General features: G+C 44.2%; 1 protein-coding gene across 1 annotated transcript in view; it reads left to right on the top strand.

The window, feature by feature from the left end:
- The window catches only part of GREB1 (growth regulating estrogen receptor binding 1), a 3935532-nt gene that overhangs the window by 3875554 nt on the left and 39342 nt on the right, over positions 1-20636 (top strand). The window contains exon 32 of the mRNA XM_044082225.1: positions 4792-4930. Within this exon, the coding sequence (XP_043938160.1) occupies positions 4792-4930 (139 nt within the window). The remainder of the gene's footprint in view (positions 1-4791; positions 4931-20636) is intronic.

The following is a 20636-nucleotide window of genomic DNA, read 5'->3' as shown; positions in this document are numbered from 1 at the left end:
GCTTGTTTCATGCTTTCATGGCACTCAAGCCACCTTCTTCTCTGCCTGCTCCTACTCCTGCTCCTCTTCCTTCTCAGAAAAGGATTAGGGACAGCGATTCCTCTGATTGTTTTTCCTCTGTTAAAGAGGAATTATGGATTACTCAACACAGATTCCCTCTCTTCAGGAATATGTTTCCCCTGAGGAGGAGTCTGTCAGTGCTAATTCCCCTATGGAAGAGATTTTATTTGGTGAAACTCTTCTGAAAATGGGACATCTCCCAAATTTGTGATGTCCAGAAAATATACTGTCAACTTCTGTAAGTTGATCTCCCTGCCCCCTGTGCAGTTCCATTAGTGCATCCAGCATTTCTGGATGCCTTTTGCAATGCTTCTCAAACCCTAGATTTCCAGGCCCCAACCCCCAAGAACCAGTCTGCTTCCACAAGGTCCCTGAGGATTGTAAGTTCCTGTTTAGGTGTCCTGCTGCTGACCCAGCAGTCATTTCTGTAGCTACAGATAAACCTTCTAGGCTGCTTCCTTCTACCTCCCTTCTCCCATCAGACAATGAGAGTAGAATCCTTGAGAGAATTGGAAAAAAGGCCTGTACTTCAGCCACCTTGGCTTTCAGGGCCATCACTTATCAGACTCTTATAACCAGGTACTTCTTAGAGCTTTTCTCAGGCATCAAGCACCATTTCAGATCTTCCAGATTTGGAAGGAAAAGCCTTGGTCCTCTTTGTCTTGGGCACATCCCCCAAGTGGCAAGACACTCTATTAAATGCTGTGGAGGCTTGTGCCACGGCAGCACCTACTGGTTCTGTTCTCAGAAGAGTTGCCTGGCTTAGGTTACAGCCCCTCCAGGATGACTTCAAATCTAAATTAATGGATGCACCATTAGATAATTCAGCCTTATGTGGTCTGGCAGCAGCTTCTCTCTTTAAGTCCATACAGGAAAATCTAAGGAACTCAAGGAATTGAAACACATCTTGGTTTCTCCTGTGCCCAGGTTTCATAGGAATTTCCCACCTAAACCTGTCTTCGTCCACAGCCACACTCAGCATTCTTTCGGTAAGACTTCCAGAGGAGGCATGAGACAACAAAAGCCTAGGGTTTGTCAGGCACTCTGACAACAAAGACAGTCCTTTTCTGACAAAGCAGGGAGTCTCTGACTACCCTGCAGATGTCTCTCTTTCCCCTGTTTCCCTTCGCCTTTCAAACTCTCACAGGGTCTGGGAAAGGATCACCCAAGACACCTGGGTTCTTTTCATAATCAAAAAAGGATACTTTATGGTTTGGTACTCCACTTTCCCCTTCATGGGTGTCCCTCAGCCCCCCCCCCCAGAGCAACTATCCCACTTTCCAAAGCTCCTTTGGGAACTTTGTCAACAGGGCTGTATTCAAAGGGTTCCTCGAACCGCAAGAGGGAAAGGTTTTTATTCAAGAATGTTCGTAATGCCCTGAATGGAGACCAGTCCTAGATTTATCCCATCTGGTCTTTCTACAGCTCTTAGGTTGTTCACAAAATGCCTGGCTCCAGTGATTGCACACTGCAGGCTTTGGGTATCCAGATTTTTCCATACCTGGGTGACCTGCACTTACAGACTACAACTACTCACACTGTACTCCAAAATCTGGAGACCACCATTTCCCTCCTTGGAAAACTGTGATTCACCATCAGCTTCAGGAGGTCACCCCTTAACAAGACCACATTTTCCTGGGTTGTCGAATCCAGACAGACATAATGAAAGTGTAATTTCCATCTCAAAAGGTGCAGAACCTTCGGTCTTTCTTTTACTCCCTTTTCCCCTTGACTCACATCACGGCCAGGGAATTCCTCATGGTACTGGGATTTATGGCTTCAACCATTCCCACGGTGTCAATGGCAAGACTCCACATGAGGAAATTCCAGTGGTTCTTCAGATCTATGTGGACCCAGCATTCTCACCCACTAGAGTACAAACTCCCCCTCATTCCTTGTCTAAAGAGGGAACTGCTCTGGTGGATCCAACAGATAACCCTAAATCCAGGACTACCTCTGCACTCCTCACCTCAGTCCTAGAACTATACACAGATGCATAAGATGTGGGCTGGGGGATGGCCTTGGGCATATTTACAGTTCAGGGAGTTTGGTCTCCCTCCCATAAAACAGAACACAACATCAGGGAAATGCGAGCATTGCGCCTAGCTCTACAAGCATTCCACCCTCTACTTTGCCTGGGCCCTCTCAAACTGTTCACAGACTACGTGACAGTCCTCTGGTGTGTGAACAAGTGGGAGAGACAAGATCCTGTCTCCATTGCAGGTTGGTTCTTCCAGTATGGGAATTTCCTGCCCAGTACTACATGATTATTCTGGCAGCGTACATTCCCTCCAAACAGAACCTTGTGGCAAACTCCCTGAGCAGGTCCTTGACTCAATCCCACAATTGGATGCTTCACAGGGATGTATTTTTGGACATAGTCCACCAATGGGATATTCCTCAAATAGATTTATTTGCCTCTCCCTGAATAGACAACTTCCAAAATGTTGTGCCAGATTCCCAAGTCCTCTGATTTGGAAAGTAGATGTCCCCTCCTTTTCTTGAAAGGGGATGTTTCTGTATGCATTCCCTCCCATTCCTCTAATCAGAAAGGTTCTGCTTGAGATTCAACAGGACAAATCAAAAATCTTGCTGGTGTCTCCCTTTTGGGCAATACAGCACTGGCTCCCCCTTTTTCTGCAATCAGCCAAGAGCCATCACCACAATTACCCCACAGAGGGAACCTTATCACACAAAACAAAGGATCCCCAAAACATCCACACCTGCCAACGCTACAGCTGACACTGTGGGTGATAGGATTCTCATTACTTTCAGACATCTGTTCTCTGAGGACATGCTCAGCATTCTGCAGTAGGCAAAAAAAACAATACTAGAAAATCTTACATTTTCAAATGGAAAATATTTTCACTCTGGTGTCTCTCTAAGAACCAAGACCCACTGACAGTGGGAATCCCAGGGATTTTGTCTTATTTGTGTGAATTGCTGTCTGCTGGCTTGGCTTATTCTTCTGTCAAAGCACATATGTCAGCTGTTTCTGCTTGTCTGCCTCTATCTCCCCCTCTAGCATCCAAATTTGAAGTGAAGCAATTTCTTAGGGGCGTCCTTCACATTAGGCCTCCCAGGAAGCGTCCTTCACATTAGGCTTCCCAGGAAGCCTAGTCCTCCTCCTTGGGACCTTAATTTTATTTTAGAAAATTTGACCCTGGCCCCTATTGAGCCCACATCTTTGGCCTCCCTAAAACATTGTTCTTGGAAAACTGTTTTATTAGTGGCCTTGACTTTTGCTAGTAGGGTGTTGGAGCTGCAAGCTCTTATGGCTTCACCCCCCCCCACTTCTGCTTGGTCTTTCATAAGGACAGGGTATCCTTGAGAACAAGTCCTTTTATGCCAAAAGTGGTTAATGATTTATCCGTTAACCAGTCTATTCAATTACCCACCTTCTTTCCTTCTCCCCAAAACTACAGTGAGAAGGTGTGCACTCTTTAGATGTACATAGACAGCTTAGATTTCATCTGGACAAGACTAAAGCTATCAGGAAATCTGATCAGCTATTTATAAACTTTCATCCCAGGGCTGTTTCCAAGCAGAGTATTTCTTCTGGGATTTCTAGGACTATTTCCCTTTGTTATACACTCCATAGAAAGAGCCTCTCTTCATATGTAAAGGCCCATTCTACCAGAGCTGTGGCTTCCTCTAAGGCATTCTTCAAGGGCTTAGATAACAGCACCATCCTTGAAGCAGCCAACTGGTCTTCTATTCCTAGCTTTACCAAACATTACAAATGATGGCATCTCCAGATTCAGAGCCAGATTTGCTAAAGCCATTTTACATGGCTTCATTGGCAGCTCCTCTGCACCTTCCTTCTCCCTTTTTGAGCTTTGGCACTCTCCCTCATGTTATGAATACTGCAGCAAGTGAAGAGACGGACATAGTATAGTTGTGTAAAATTTTACCTTAACCATAGATGTTCTTCTCTTCACTGCTACAGTATACTATCCCTCCCTCCTTCCCCCTAGTCACCTGTTTTGTTTGGATCTACTGACCGTACAAATCCTTAGTCTGGCATTCCTCCTGGGGATTCAGTTCTGAGGATGGTACCCGTGTACATCGCGTTTATGGCCTATGTCTGACTGTAGCCTAGGTGCAATGTCCGTATAACCTTGACTATTATAAGACTTTTGTATACTGGCCAACATTGGGTCGCCTTCTGGTGGGAGATCCATCAAGTTATGAATACTGCAGCAGTGAAGAGAAGGACATCTATAGTTATGGTAAGATTTTACACAATTCTTTCTGCTACAGTTGCCTTCAAAAAGGTAGTCACAGGTTTTTTGAGAAACTGACTAAATTTAAAAATGTAGATATGCTAATTTTAACAGACTGGGGTTAATGTCCTCGTTTTACATAGAGAAAATTTAGTACTAGTTTTTCGATCAATGAAGGACCAATACTTATTTGTTAATTTACATTAACCCGTGGGACATACAGAGCTGAATCTGGGAGCACAAGGATAGAATGTAGGTAGTGGGGAGTGCAGCAGTACTTGGTGAATGAAGTAGTAGGATTGCCAACTGACGTAAAAAGTAAGTATTACTGAAGCTTTTAAAAAAGAAATGTGTTATTGTTATGGAGACGTAACAAAGAAGCATCACTGCTTTTATGTTAAATAAAAATATTTCCTTTACATAACTACTTACAGTCAGTGCTAAAAATAAACTGCAGAAAGAGATTAAGTTGAGAAATGTGTTAAACGTATTTATTTCTTTTTAGATATGTGTGTGCTATATGAGCTCTCGACCACACTCACTGAACATCAACTTTTCTGGTTTGGCATTCAGTGGCCTTCTTTTATACCTCTGTGATTCATTTGTTACAGCAAATTTTCTAAAACAGTTTCATTTTCTAAAAGGTGAGTGAAAATGCTTTTTAATAATGCCTGTAGAAGTAATTATCACATTTAATAGAAAGTGATTTTACTGGTCAATGATACCAAGCTTCTTGATAATGCTACAGTATGGTGATTTACCTGCTTGTTTATGTCTATAAAGCAGGCATACTCAATTGTGTAACAGCTGTTAGCTGGTTTGCCACTTCTTCTTTCGGCTTTTTTCCCGGTTAGGGGTCGCCACAGCGGATCGCCTTGTCCGCACATTGAATGGCAGAGGAGTTTTATGGTGTCGAGTTGCCAGCCCGAACCTTCCACAGAAGGCACACTCACACGCACACCTAGGGCCAATTTAGAGTGTCCAATCCACCTGCAGCATGTCTTTGGGATGTGGGAGGAAACGAGGAAACCCACGACCACCACAGGAGGGAGGACATGCAGACTCCGCACAGAAGGCACCCCAGCCGAGGATCGAACCGGGGAACCTCTTGCTGTGAGGCGGCAATGCTAACCACTGCACCACCGTGGCCGCCCATGTTAGCTGGTTTGCCACTAATGTGCATTATTTATAGCTTCTCAGGACTAAATATTGCTTATGCAAAAGTTAATATTAGTACTACTAAACAGTATGTTCTAGGAAACTAACAATCTGATGTTGTCAGTCTTCACTTAATCCTTGAGTGTGGGTTCAGTTCCGTATCTAGGAACTGACTCGGCTGTTATTCCAGTTCGTGCCTTCCAAAAACTCTCGAGCTTAGCTCTACCTATAATGCTCCTGTCAAGATTATCTCAGATCTCCTTTGCCGCTTTAAGTGCCAGACGCATTCCTCTCCTGTGAACTCTGGAGCTAGCAATTTATTATCACTGTAAGTGTTATTTTTCCTTTTTCAAATTCTTAACTGAGTAGTTGTTTCCCTAAAATCTTATTCTTTACCCAGCTCCTCTTCCCTTAACTTTACTGGTGTATTTTTTTCTCCAGTTTACCATCAGTGGTATTCCCCTTTCCCTTTTATTATCTTTATGGTAATCTTCCGGTACCATTGTTTGTACCTCTTTTCTCCCTGTCTTTTTACCTCTGTGGTAAATCTGTCGTACCATTGTTGGTACATTTTTCCCTTTCAAAAAATAAACAAAACTTCCTCTTCTGTGTGTGTGTGTGTGTGTGTGTGTGTGTGTGTGTGTGTGTGTGTGTGTGTGTGTGTGTGTGTGTGTGTGCGTGTGTGTGAGAGTGCTTTTTTTTTTATATGGCTGAAAAGACTAAAGACACTTCTGACTTCAAGAGATGCCAGAACTGTGACCATAAACTGCCAAGCTCTGACGGACATAACTTGTGTGTTTACTGTTTGGACCTGGTGCACTTTCAAGAAGACTGTGCTGTCTGTCATGGCTTTAGTCACCAGGCCCTCATAGAGAGGAAAAACAAGTTAATCTTGAAGGGTCAGTTAAAATCTAGCTTTCATGAGGCTATATCTGTGACTTCTAAGACTGTTAGCTCCCCTTCTTCCTCCACTTCCTTCAGGCATGAAGGTTCTAAGAAGAAGATTGGTTCGGTTTCAACACTCTCGTCAGAACTGTCTATTAAAAAGACTAAGTCTTCCCCGGGTCCCACAGTTTTGGTGGAACCAGATGGAAAGCAGATGCCATCATCGGTGCCAGTGGTGCCGATCTCTGCACCGACAGTTTCGGCACCCACTACTTCCTTAATTCAAACTCTTTCACCCTCCTTTGTTCCACTGATCTCAGAACCAAAGGAGTTTGCTTTCAAGGATTTGCCTAGCACAAAGTACTCTCCAAAAACTGACCCCTTTGTAGACTGACTGCCAAGCCCATTCTTGGATAGACCCCGGTCCTCGTCGGTCTATTCGATCTATTCCACCAAGTGCCTCATGGAGTCTGATGTTCGGAGGCATGGACCAGCTCTAGGCAGTGAGGGGATTAGACACTTCTTTGGTTCCTAGCATTTCTGGCTCTGGAATTTTACATGTCTCTAACCCAATTCTTGTTCCTCCTCTGACTCCACCTGAGCATTCAGAGTTCCCGGTTCTGGCAGTCCTGGTGTTGACTGTATTAGCGCCGGTGAGAGCCTTGTCTTTGGTGCTGATAACTACCCTGAGCGCTTCGGTTCTCTTGGAACTGGAGACCTCTCGGGATTGGACCTTCATTGTCAGTTCCACCTAGCATGGATTAACACTGATATTATCAGAGCTGTCCATGCTTCTTGGGGCTTCAGCACACATAAGTTCGACTCCGGCTTCGGGCTTGGGGGCAATTACCTCGACGCAGGATGTGACCACAGTTTTGAAGGAGTGTATTTCAATTCCGGACTCCCATTCTTCTATGGTGGGGCCTGCTATTCAGGCCACGGAGAGCGCCTTGTTCACTATGGGATCACAGTCGATTCCTCGCTCATTACAACAGCATCCCGGTTCTTCCCTTTACCAAGAACTACCACCAGCCTCTGACCTGGGACAGTGGACACAGAAACGTCAGGATTCAACCATGTTGATTATGTCCTCTTCAGACACCTCCTGGCCAGTCCCACTGAGGAAATGCCCTGGAAGAGAAAGTGCAAGAGAAAGCACTTGGACTCCGCTGAAGAGTCTTACATAGAATGAAATGACTTTGATGAAGGGGAAGGTTCCTCAAAGTCACCCCCAGAAGATGTCTCATTTGGTGACATTCTAGAGATCCTTAAACAGAGGGGTGGCTAGACTTCCCAACAACCTTCCTCAGAGGAGTCAGTATACCTAGAGGCTTTCCATGCCCGACCATCTACTGCTTGGATCTCTCCGCCCGCTGATGATCAAATTAAGTTGATATTGCACAGTGGGCTTGGAAGACTCCTGATTCCATCAAATCAATCTCTAACAGACCAGATTGTATATTGTCAGCTCCCGCAGATCAGCAACATTGGGCTAAAGGGGTGCCAGTAGATGCCATGGTGATTGCTGCAGCCACCTAAAAGGAACTTGCTGATGAAAGTCCTACTATCCATCCTCCTAATAAGGAGTCTAGGCTGATGGATAGATTCGGGAAGCACGTCGACACTTCATCAACTTTTATGCTTAGGTCCTTGCACTTCATGGCACATTTCACTGGCCTGCAAAGAGATCTGATAAAGGAGCTATCAGACACTCTAACAGGAACCATAGCTGAGGGGGTTCAGGCTAAAGCAGCTTCCCAGCTGGAAACCCTTGATTCAATATCTAATTCATTCATGAGGCTCATTGCACACAGAGCTGAAGGGACGACTAGGGCAGCATGTTCTGGCATTGCCATGTGGAGACATGCCTGGATGCACTTATGTGAGTTTGTGGAGCCATTTAAGTCTTTTTTCATCAGTGCTCCCTTTGACGGGACATTCCTTTTTGGCCCCAAAGTTAAAGAGACCTTTGCCAGATGTGAGAAGGATGGAAAGACGCTTTTTGCCTTGGGTGTACGTTTTTCCACTCCTCAATAGCCCTACTCAAGGAACCATGGGAGTGGCAAGCTGTGGTTCAGAAAGTCCCAAGGGCCTTTCCAGAATTCGTGTAGTAATGACTCCTCCCTGGGGCAGAGGGGGGAGATGTTCTTCGTGTTTCACTGTTGCAGTCATCACACTTGGGTTATCTGCCTATAGGTAGCCCTCAGTCGGCCCGAGTACCAGAGACTTAGTATTTCTGCGTCGTTTGCTGTTGCTCCAGGACTGAAGTCAGGTCATCAGAGGTATAAAAATAGGTAGCCGACACCATTACATCAGTATTTCTTGCTGAGGAGCCCGAAGCAGAAGCAGTTCACACGAGTACCGGTCGACCGCTGCCTGAGTTTTTGTTTCCGAATTGAATTATCCTGAAGTCTTCCAAAGCTAAGTACCCTGTTGAGGACCCTTTTTTCTTGCTCTAAACAATGTCAGAAAAAGTTAACAATTGTCTTGCCTGTGGAAAGCAAATACCACACCGAGATTTCCATTCTTATTGTGTCACCTGTTTAGGCCCAGACGACTATGTACCCCACTGTCGGTTTTATGACTTGTTCAACGCCCAAACTATTCATCGTCGGGCCATTTTTGTTGCTAAATACTTTTTCATTCTCGATCTCCATATTCCGAAATGGCTTCGGTAAGCCATCCGACTACCGATCGTCCGAAAAAACGTAAGGATAAAGACAGAGACAGACTGCACAGGTTCAAAGCTGCCAACGATGCTTCTGTTAAGCCAGTCACCAATTCGCAGCCCCTGATGCTCGTTTCAGTGGATTCGCAGGCCTCTACCGAGACCCGTTCGGAGTCCGGTATGCCACTAGACTCTTCTTCGACTACATAACCGGCGGATGTCTCTACCTTGGATGGGTCCGGTGCCACTGAGCAGGCACCGGCTTCTGAGGAAGTTCTTCACACTACCAATGTTCGACTCAAACCGACGACTTCTTTCGCATCTTCAGTTCTGTCTAAAACTACTGAGTTTCTAAGGCCAAGAGTACGTGCTACGCCTGAAAAAACAATGAAACAAAGCACATGCACCTGCTCCCTCGCCACAACATCAAATGCTTAAAATGGCAGAGGACCTTATTATGATGATTAGGGGAAGTCATCCTTCCCCTCCTAAGAGAAAAAGAGACCTGTCCCCAGTAGTTTTAATAGACCAAGACTCCGATGACTCTGAGGTATCTGATTATGAAGACATGCCCTTATCTACTTATGAGGATTCAGATGCAGAGGAATCCATTCCATCTGCTTCTCCTCCAGAGGATTTTTCTTTTGGGGAAACCTTGCATACTTTAAGAGAGCATTTCCACTAGGAATGTCAAGACTATCCTCAGTCCAAAACGAGACTCAGAGAATTTCTAGATTTGCCACAACATAGGCCTTTAGCAATCCCACCAGTCCTGGATGTTGTGGATGTTGTCTTTATGAATCCAGTTTAACTCCTGATACTTTACCCCCTGCTCCTAGGAAACCAGACAGGTACTACAGAGTACCAGATTCTCACAAATCCCTTTTCAGAAATCCTACTGCTGACCCAGAGGTCATCTCCCAAGGACCTAAAGGTATCAAAGCAACTACAGCTAAGAATCCCACCCCTTCGGACAGGGATTCCAGTGCTTTGGACCGATGGTGTAAGAAAGTATATACTCTCGCCATTAGGGCTTTGAATTGTCAGTTTCACGTGCTGAAGTACCAACAACACATTGTGGAATTTATTAAGCAAAAAATAGCTACCTTTACAGACGGTGCAGGAAATAAAGAATTGCATGAGCTTACGCATTCTGCAAGCCAAGTCAGCAAGCATACACTGCAGAGTGGCTTCGACACCCTAGAAGCATCTTGCAGGGCAGCAGTTACGGGTTCTTTACTGAGAAGGCATGCTTGGCTTAAGGAGCAGACCTTGCCAGACCATGTCAAATCAAAGTTATTAGACGCTCCTTTGAACAAGGACTATCTGTTTGGCACCAGAGCAGAAGAGGTTCTTAAAAAGGTGGAAGAAAAAGCTAAATCTATGTAGACAGTCAAAGAATTCTTGCAACTACAGCCTCCTAGATTCAGTAGACATTGCCCCTTGAAACATTGGTCCTTTCCAGCCCCCTCTAGGACATCTCAACCTAGACCCAGGGGAAACAGACCTCCCCCAGACTACAGTCTCAGGGTATGTAGAGATCTAAGCAGTGGAGTGCCTCCACCTCTAAAGCAGGGAGTGCTAAACCACCCCTTTATGGAAAGAATTCCCAATGACTTCTCAACTCTACTCCGCACCTCTGTCCAACTGCTTGTGCCCCTAGGAGGAAAACATGCCCTTGATGCAAAAAACTGGCTCTCCATCACCAAAGTCCGATGGGTCCTCAATATTGTATCTCAGGGGTACACATTTTACTTCCACTCTGCCAACCCCAAAAAGGTTCCCAGACCTTCCTACAAATCAGTGGGAAGAGGCACAAAACCAAGTTCAATCCCTGCTCTCTATAAGAGCAATTCAACCTGTTCCTGCAGAACAGATAAGTCAAGGATTTTATTCCAGACTTTTCCTGGTACCCAGAAAAGAGGGCACTTGGCACCCAATCCTAGATCTTTCAATTCTCGACTGCTTCCTGGTGGTACCAAAATTCAAAATGCTTACCCTGCAGCAACTTCTGCCTATGCTAGCCAAAGATGCCTGGTTAGTCACCCTAGACTTAAAAGAAGCCTATCTGCACATCCCTATAAGAGAGTCATGCAGGAAATATCTACGCTTCAGGGTAGGATCTATGCATTACCAGTTCTCTGCACTTCCCTTTGGCTTATCCACTGCTCCCAGAGTGTTCACAAAATGCCTGGCTCCAGCCATTGCTTACTGCAGACAGAAAAATATTCAAATTTACCTGTACTTGGACGACTGCCTGATTCAGGCAGACAGTCAGGAAATGCTGTCAACCACAGGTACTGTTATGACTCTGTCATAGTCCCATGTTGGTGTGAATGACTTGAAATGTACCTCTCTGGTCTATATGAAGAGAGACATGATTGAGCTCACTGATTATGTGTCCCAGGCAGGTATATCCCTAGCCTTAAGCAGTATTTTGCCATCACCCAGAATGATGCCCCAATACAAACAGAAAATGATTGACCTTAGAATTGGCTTAGTTTCTGGTGTCATTCCAGGGGAATGCAGTACCTGACAGTCTGGGAAGATATGACCAACAGACCACGATGCTTTGCCAGAGATGGCCTGCATCTCTCTCACCTGGGATTCAGGCTTCTGGCAAAGGCTGTTACCTCCCCTGTAGTGCCTATTTTAGGAAAAGTGATGAGGTTAAAACTACCAACATAAAAGTTTCAACAAAACACAAATTAAAGGTCATGCTGCTAAATGCTAGGAATCTAAACATGAAACTGCACTCTTTGCAAACATTCCTAACCCTGGAGAATGCTGACATCTCTGCAGTCAGGGAAACCTGGTTCAAGGCTGCGGAGAGCACCCCAGCCTTACCTGGTTACTCATACTATCATACATTCAGACCCCAAACTGTGGGCAGTAAAGCCAGAGGAGGTGGAGTTTCAATATACATTAAAGACATACACACCTCCAGGCTGGTCAAACAATATGACACACGGGAGACACTCCAGGTGCAGTTAACCATTGACAAGACACCCTTTTTCAAATCATAGCTAACTACTGGCCCACAGATCTGGCTCAAGATGCCCAATCCACCTATTTGGACTTATTTGAATCTATCATGATTCAACCCTTTACCCTGATCCTGGGTGACTTTAACTCCCCAAACATAGACTGGAAGAACTACTCATGCCAGAACATAAATGCCCAGAAATTCCTTGATTTTGTCAATGCAAATGCCTTGGAACAGCTAGTTGATACCCCACAAGGGGTGATGATATATGGTATTAACCTACATGAGTAACCACTGCAGCATCCCTATAGTATCATGCTCCCTGGTTAAGTTCTGACCACAAAGCGGTCACTTTCATTGTCACCATTTCCCCAACAGCCCCTCTAGCTAGGATCAGGCATAAAAACTTCTCCAAAGCTGATTACAGCCTCCTGAGGGATGGTATAAACAGCTTCACAGCCCCCTCCCCCTCTGAAGGAACTGGCACCAATATCCAAAACTACACCAAAGCACTATACGAGCATTTATATAGATGCATGGAATCAGGAATACCTGACATGACTAAGTCATCCTCCGCAAGGAAGAGTAAACTTGTCTGGTGGACATCTGTAGTAAATAAACTCTATAACAAAAGAAAATAATTGCTCTCCAAGACCAAGAAGGAGCAGGTGCACATTTGGAAGCAATAGTGAAGTCCTCCAAAGCAAACTTCGAGTCCAAATTGGCCACATCTACTACAGACTCTCATAAGGCTTTCTTCACATATGTCCCAACCTCAAAGGACGCACCCAGATATGTTCAGAACTGGTGGTCAAGGACACTACATATAGAAATGCCGTGGTTATAGCAAACTTGCTGGCTGACAGATTCATTGAAAACTTTACCACTCTGTCCCCCCATCAGTAAATCAGGACATCCCAGTACCTGCCCCCTTCCCCATATATTTAGGGTACAGGTCATCACTGCTTTCTCAAAGGCAAAAAATACAGCCTCCATGGGACCGCATAACATCCTAGGCTGCATTTTACATGAACTCAGGCAGGAGCTTGCAGCACCATTAGGCACCCTGTTCAAAGCCTGAGTACTGGCTTCATCCCAGCTGAATGGAGGACAGCCACTGTCATCCCTTTACACAAAGGTGGAGCGTCCACTGATCCAGGAAATTATAGAAGGCCATGGAACGGATTATCATGGACCTCATTAATAAGGACATTGGCAACCTCCAAACACTTGATCCCACACAGTTTGGCTTCGTCAAGAGGAGGTCATGTCTGCTAAATTTGGTCGACTTCTTTGAGACAAGTCACCAAAGCCATGGATGAGGGGAAGATGGTACACACTGCCTACCTTGACCTGGCCAAAGCCTTTGACACTATTCCTCACTTGGGCATAATAGATAAACTCTCTCAACCAGGCATCGATCCATATGTTACCAGATGGGTAGCAAACTGGCTGACTGATAGAACCCACATAGTCAAAATAGGGGAAGCCACCTCAAGCAGTAGACCCATAACAAGTGGCATATCCCAGGGTTCAGTCTTGGTGCCTCTGTTATTTGGGATATACTTTTCTGAGGTGCAGGCCAAAACCAATGGGCTATGGCTGACCAAGTTTGCAGATGACTGCAAGCTGGGTGCTGTCATCAATTCCCCTATGATGTGGACTTCCTCCATGAGGGTCTCACTCAGACAAATGACTGGTGCCAGAAACATGGCCTCAAGCTGAATACCAAAAAATACATCATCATCCCCTTTTGGGGAGAGTGACGTCCCCACAAATTATCACATTAATAGCAACGTTCTAAGCACTCAGTCAGTCGTGAGGGATTTGGGCACCCAGGTTGATAGCAGCCTGACTTTTGACCACCATGTTGCTTCCGTGGTACAGAAAGCCTTCTACATGGCCCACCTCATAAGTAAGGGTATCTCATCCAGGGACAAGGAGGTCATAACATCCCTGTTTTCTTCTCTTATAAAGCCCATTATTGAATACAACGCACCTTTCAGCATGTACCTCAGAAAGCACATGCAGTAGCTGGAGAGACCACAGAGGTTCCTCACAAAGAGAATCCAGGACCTCAAACATGTACCATATACAGATAGGCTAAAAGCCCTATCCCTCTACTCAGTTTCATACAGACTCCTCAGAGGTGACCTCTGTCTGGCATACAAGGCGATCATGGACCCCACTTTGATGGGACTGCTGCATATCCGTAAGTCAAGCTCCACTCGAGTAACCCACATGCGCCCCCTCAACCTGGTCTGTTACATCAACAAGACTTGTTGGCGGGACAGATTTGTGTCCCAGAGACTCCCTCATCTATGGAATAGACTCCCTCTCCACATCAAGCAAAGTACCTCTTTACCCCTTTTTAAGCGCAACCTGGGTAACTGGATGGGAAACAGAAAATATACCCCTGGGATTTCACCCATGTCCCTGCTCGACAGGGGCATTGAGTGCTGATTTGTCTAAACATGGGCTAAACTCTTGGCTAGGCTCATAAGGGCTTCAGGGCCAATAACCTAGAAACCTCTTATGATCCTATGGATGTGTTCAGTAAATCTTCAGGATGCTTATAATCACATAAAAATAGACAAGCACTCCAGATGATTTCTGCACTTCCAGCCAGGGGCCAGTCATGATCAGTTCAAAGCCATCCCCTTTGGTCTCACCACAGCCCCCAGGGTGTTCACCAAATGCATGGCAGTGGTCACAGCTCACTTCAGACTGCTAGGATTCCCGGTGTTTCCATGCCTAAATGACTGGATCATTACAGCAACCACCAGACATCTACTGCTACAAGCAAGGAACTACATCTTTCAAACTTGCTTCTCACTGGGGATCACTGTCAACTATGAAAAATCCCATCTAGAGCCAACACAGCATTTAGAGTTTATTGGAGCTGTGTTGGACTTAAGCAGTTGTATCGCATCTCTACTCCAAGAAAGACTTCAAAGAATAAACTCACAAGTTGTCTAGATTATTCACAACAGAACAGTGACTGCGAGACTGGTATTACAGACTCTAGGATCTATGGCAGCCACCATCACTTTAGTTTCCCTGGTGAGGTTTCACATGGGTATTTTACAATGGCTCTTGGCATCACAATGGTCATTACTGAGACAACCAATGTCCCATCAAGTTCAGATTACCGATTTATGAAAAAAGGACTTGAGTTGGTGGCTGCATTCCTATGACATTTTATTGGGCCTTCCCTTTGTCACTCCTCAGCCCCAAGCCATAGTGACCACAGACGCATCCTGGATAGGTTGGGGGGCATTATCTGGGAAAGACAGTCCAAGGCACGTGGTCCCAGTTAGAGGCCAATTTGCACATCAGTGTTCTAGAGATGAAGGCAGTGCTTCTGGCGTTGCAAACATTCCAAGGAACCCTCTCCTTGGGAACAATTGCGATCCAGACAGACAACATGTCAGTGGTTTGATACATCAGCAAACAAAGGGGAACCAGATCTTACCCCCTTTGTCGAGAAGCACTCAGAGTATGTCAGTGGGCAATTTCATCTGGCTGCTTTTTAATCGCAGCACATATTCCGGGGAGCTCCAATGTGCTCGTAGATAAATTGAGCAGGAGCATCCTGATGCCTCATGAGTGGTCTCTCAGGCAGAAAGAATATTCTGTAGATGGGGCCAGCCATGCTGCCATCAGTTTGCATCCCTCCTGAACAGCAAGTGCAGCAACTGCTTCGCCTTGATCCTCCCTGCAGGGGAGTCACAGAGAGATGCTGTCCTTCATGATTGACTCCCCCAGTCTACTGTATGCCTTTCCCCCAATTCCTCTCATTTCCCAGTTTCTGAAGAAAGCCAACAGGTTGAAGAACAGGATAATTCTCATTGCTCCATTCTAGCCTTGACAGATTTGTTTTCCCTTTCTGTGACCTCACTTAATTCAAAAACCTTGGACACTGGACCCAGCTGCAGACCTATTGTCCCATCCAGAGGGACTCATTCATCCAGATCTTCAAAATCTCAAGCTCACTGCGTGGCTTCTCCAGCTCCAGTGATTGCCAGGCATACAATCCTTTCAGCCCCAGTTCAACAAATTGTTCTAGCCTCCCACAAACGTTCAACTAGATGATTATACAGCAGCAAGTGGCAAAAATGTTCAAAATGGGCTAGAGACAGCAATCTTGACCCATATTGTGTACCAGTTCATAATGTCTTGGAATTTTTAGCATCGCCTTTCGATGCAGGGGCATCCTCCTCAGCTATATGGGTTCATCTAGCTGCAATTTCAGAATTTCATAATGGTCTAAGTGATACAGCTCTAATGTCACACAAACTTTGTAAAGCCTTTCTGAAAGGAACCTTATTGCTGAGACTTCCATACAAGAACCCGTCTGCTCTTTGGGATTTGATTCTGGTGCTACAATATCTAATTAATCACCCATTTCAACCATCAGCAAATTGTGATTTAAAGTATATATCCTGGAAAACTTCATTTATGGTTGCTATTACTTCTGTGAGAAGAATAACTGAGTTACAGGCCTTATCGTGCAAGCCTCCTTACCTAATCTGTCATAAGGACAGGGTGTCTTTGCAAAAAAAATTCCTTCCTTTTTACCAGAAGTAGTGTCTGACACTAATATTAATCTGACTATACAATTTCCAGTATTTTTTCCCAAATTTTCAAACAAAGGCAAATGTTGTCTTCATTTGGTAGAAATTTACAGACAATTACATTTTTGCCTTCACAGAACAAAGGAATTCAGAAAATCTGATCAGTTGTTTGTTTCATTCTGTTTTGCTTCTCTGGGCAAACCAGTTTCTAAGGTTACTATGGCTAGATGGCTTAAGAACTGCATAACCTCCATTCATAACCAAAGGAAAGTGCAGCTGCCGCGATCTGTAAAAGCATATTTTATGAGGGCAGTATCCACTTCCACGGTTTTCCATGCTAGAGCCTCTATAGATGATATATGCACACCCTGCATACTTTTATTGCACATTACAAGTTGGATCTGATTTGTAGGGGACGAGCATCCTTTGGTTTGATGGTTCTCAGGAATATTCTTCTGTAAGACCTCCCAAGATTTTGGTAGCTAGGGATTGTGTCCCACAGCCAAGGATTAAGTGAAGATTGACAAGATCAGATGAAGAAGTTATGTCTTAACATAATGTTCCATCTGTGTTGTCGATCATCACTTATCCTTGACATCCTCCCCCTCTTCCCCCTGTCTTTTGGGCTTCTTGGTGGAATGGATCTATCCCAATAAACTGGATTATTCCATTTTGATTACAGATGCGGTCACTGATCTGTTATTTCCTGTCTGTCATTATTTTATGCAAACTCTTTCTGAGGTAATCTTGAGAAGAGCATTATGGGTAGAGTTAAGCTCGAGAGTTTTTGTATGTGGATCCCACCATCTTTAACCTCAGAATTTTAATTAACCGTAGTTGTAAGGAAATCATATTGCCTTGACGTACCAGTGGAAACTATGCTATAGTAGATGCTGTATTTATGAAAGTAAGCTGGATGCTATCTTCAGTTATCTTTATAAGACTGATGTCATTGGGTTCTGTCTTATTAACTTTTGCATTCAACCAGTAAGCCACAGTTATCCAGGTAAGTGTGACAAAAGGGCCCTGTTGTGTAATCTGCATATTGGTAAGATGTACAGCAGAAACTAAAGATGCTGCATAAGTTTCAAAAATGTACCAGTCATAAGTCAAGTCTGGTTAAAATGAAGTACAGAAACTAATTACTTTTATTAACGGGTCTTCCATCTGACTGTGAACTTAGCTTGATCTCACAGACTAAAAGCAATAATAAGGTATTCTTTAATTACAAAAGTAACATCAAAGGTAAAATTATGAAAGTAACGTCATCAGTAAAAAAAATGACTGTTGATGACTATTGATCCTCATCATAAACCACTGGTGGCCACACTCAGTTTCAAACAGGAGACAAGTCACTGAGGTCTGTATACAGAGACTAGGCTGAAGACCTGTAAGTTTACTGGAGTGAAGGCACATGAAGGTGAAAAAGTGAAAAAGAATGCCAGAATATCAAAACAGCTTGTGTAAAGGTGACAGAACAGATATGTGGTTGATCCACGTATGGAAGTAAGATACATAAGGAAAAGCTGATAGTGGAATGCAGGATTACAGAAAGTTGTAAAATGAAAGAATGAGTGAAGGATAAAGTTGGGGATAGTGGAAACAGACCAGGCTGAGAATAAGAAGTGGCTGTTTGGTATAGAAAACACAGACCAGGCTACCTAACAAAGAAGCCAAGAGAGCAGTCACAATGGCAAACAGCAAGGTATCAGAGAACCTGTTAGCTTCTGGACAGTGACTAATCAGATGACAAATGGAAACTGTATCTGATTGTTAGGCAGTGAAGGATATGAGTATGCTACATGTTCAGTGACATGACTTTTTTGTGCTTTGTAGCTACTTCTCTATTTATGAGGATTAATTTACTGTCATGCCTGGACTGACATCAGGCATACCTTTGACTCTCAACCCTAGGTCTACCTACCTAGTAACAGAATTCCTCCATGAGTAAGGTATTTTCTCATTTGAGGTATTTTGTCACCATTGTATGACATTGCTTTGCAAAGTATGGTTTGCACCTGTCCCCATGCTTCTAAATATTACTTTATCCCCTCTTAGAATCTTTTTTAGGCAATGGCAAGTTGTCACATGTACCAACATAGCAAATAAAATCCAAAGAAACCTAAAATTGTTACTGCTCAAGGTATGCTTGGAGCCTGAACAAGAAACTCCACACCCTGCAAGCTCTCCTCACTGTGGAGAATACAGACATCTGTGCTATTACTGAGAAATGGTTTAAATCCACAGAAAGTACTCCAGCAGTGCTAAGCTTCATTGCCTTCCACACATTTAGACCATCAGCTGTGAAGACAGGGACAAAAGTTGGAGAAGTCTCAATCTACATCCGCAGCAAGTATACAGGTACACTGTATAGCAAGTATGCGTCTAGGTGGGTTAATCAAGATGATGCCCTGAAGTTTATTCACATACAAGTTAGCATAGACAAAGTTCCATACCACCCTTTATGTCCGAAGAATCCCATGACTCCTACCAAGACCTACTGGAGACATTCACCATTAAAGCAATTACCCTATTCATGGGAGACTTTAACTATCCAACTATTGACTAGGAAACATACACTGCTTCAAACTCGCAGGCATGATTCCTGACCTTTATTAACAGACATATCTTTGACCAGATAGTGCGCACACCCACCAGATGTTCAGATACACTGGAACTGGTACTCACCAATGTAGGAGAGTGCTGAACATCCCACCAGTTTCATGTCCTTACTGGTGAATCCAGACCACAAAGATGTCTCCTTCGAAATAAAACTCAACTCAATAACTCCAGCAAATCCTGTAATAGTTGGAAACTATTCCAAAGCAAACTATATCCTGTTAAGAGATAAACTGTCTTTCGGCTTTTCCCGGTTAGGGGTCGCCACAGTGGAACTCCGGTCCGCTAATGATTGGCAGTAGATTTTTACGTGCTGGCTTGCCGGGCGTAACGCACAACCTTCAACGAAAGAATGCCCATTCATGCATGTCGGCACACAGAAGATGCTCTAACTGAGAATCGAACGTGCAACGTCTATCTGTCAAAATTCAATCACCCTCCTAATCCCACGTTCACAGCAACCTATGCAGCATTGTTTACAGAGACCCTGTACAACCTGTATAGGGGATGCTATACCTACTAGAAGTAAGCAATAAGCAAACTCTAAAACAAATCACACTGGTGGAATCCTTATCTTAGTAGGTTATGTAACAAAAGGAAAAAGGTCAATGGCTAAAATCAGGAAGAGAAACACTCATAATTACAACAGCTGTCTAATTAAAGTAAAAAGGAAACTAAGAGGACTAATTAAGTCCAAGAAGGACAGTTACAAGGTCAAGATAGCCTCACAGGCTAAAGACAGCCACAATGCCTTCTACAATTATGTTTGTAACCTCAAAGGCAGCACACAGCAGTGTGCCAAACTGGTAGTCACTGGTGCCACCTTCACTGAGCAGAGAAGCATAGCGAATCTGTTGGCTGACTAATTCATCTCAAACTTCAAATGTCACCCTCCCCCCCATAAAATACTTTATAGCATACCTCCCCCCTAACTTTTGTCAGGGAGGTCCTGGCAGTGCTCACTATAGCCAAAAACATAGCTTCAGTGGGCCCCGACAGTATCCCAGGATGCCTCTTAAATGGCTTGAAACATGACCTATCAGGACCACTTGATTCACTTTTCAACTATAGGCTTTGTACAATGAGAATGGAGGACTGAAGTGGTCCTACTTCACAACAGTGGACCATCAACTGAACCCCAGAAACTAAAGACCCATTAGTCTGACTAGTCTAATATGCAAAGTCTTAGAATTATCATGGAAATGATCAACAAAAATATAGGCAACCTTCAGACACCTGACTCAACTAAGATGGCTCTGTCAATGGAAGGTTATGCCTAGTAAACCTGGTGGACATCTTTGAGAAGGTCACCAAAGCAATGGATGAAGAGCAAACAGTGCATAACACCTCTAACTGGATGGTTAACATGTTCTACACAATATCCAATCTGGTATAGTTGACAAACTCAACAAAATGGGCGCAAATCCCTGCATAACTCACTGGATTGCCAGTTAGTT

This window comes from Protopterus annectens, chromosome 1.part1 (genome assembly GCF_019279795.1).
Source record: "Protopterus annectens isolate FY-2018-M chromosome 1.part1, PAN1.0, whole genome shotgun sequence".
In the NCBI taxonomy this organism is placed as follows: domain Eukaryota; kingdom Metazoa; phylum Chordata; order Ceratodontiformes; family Protopteridae; genus Protopterus; species Protopterus annectens.
Note: the sequence above shows the minus strand (reverse complement) of the source record. Positions and strands in the feature narration are given on the sequence as shown.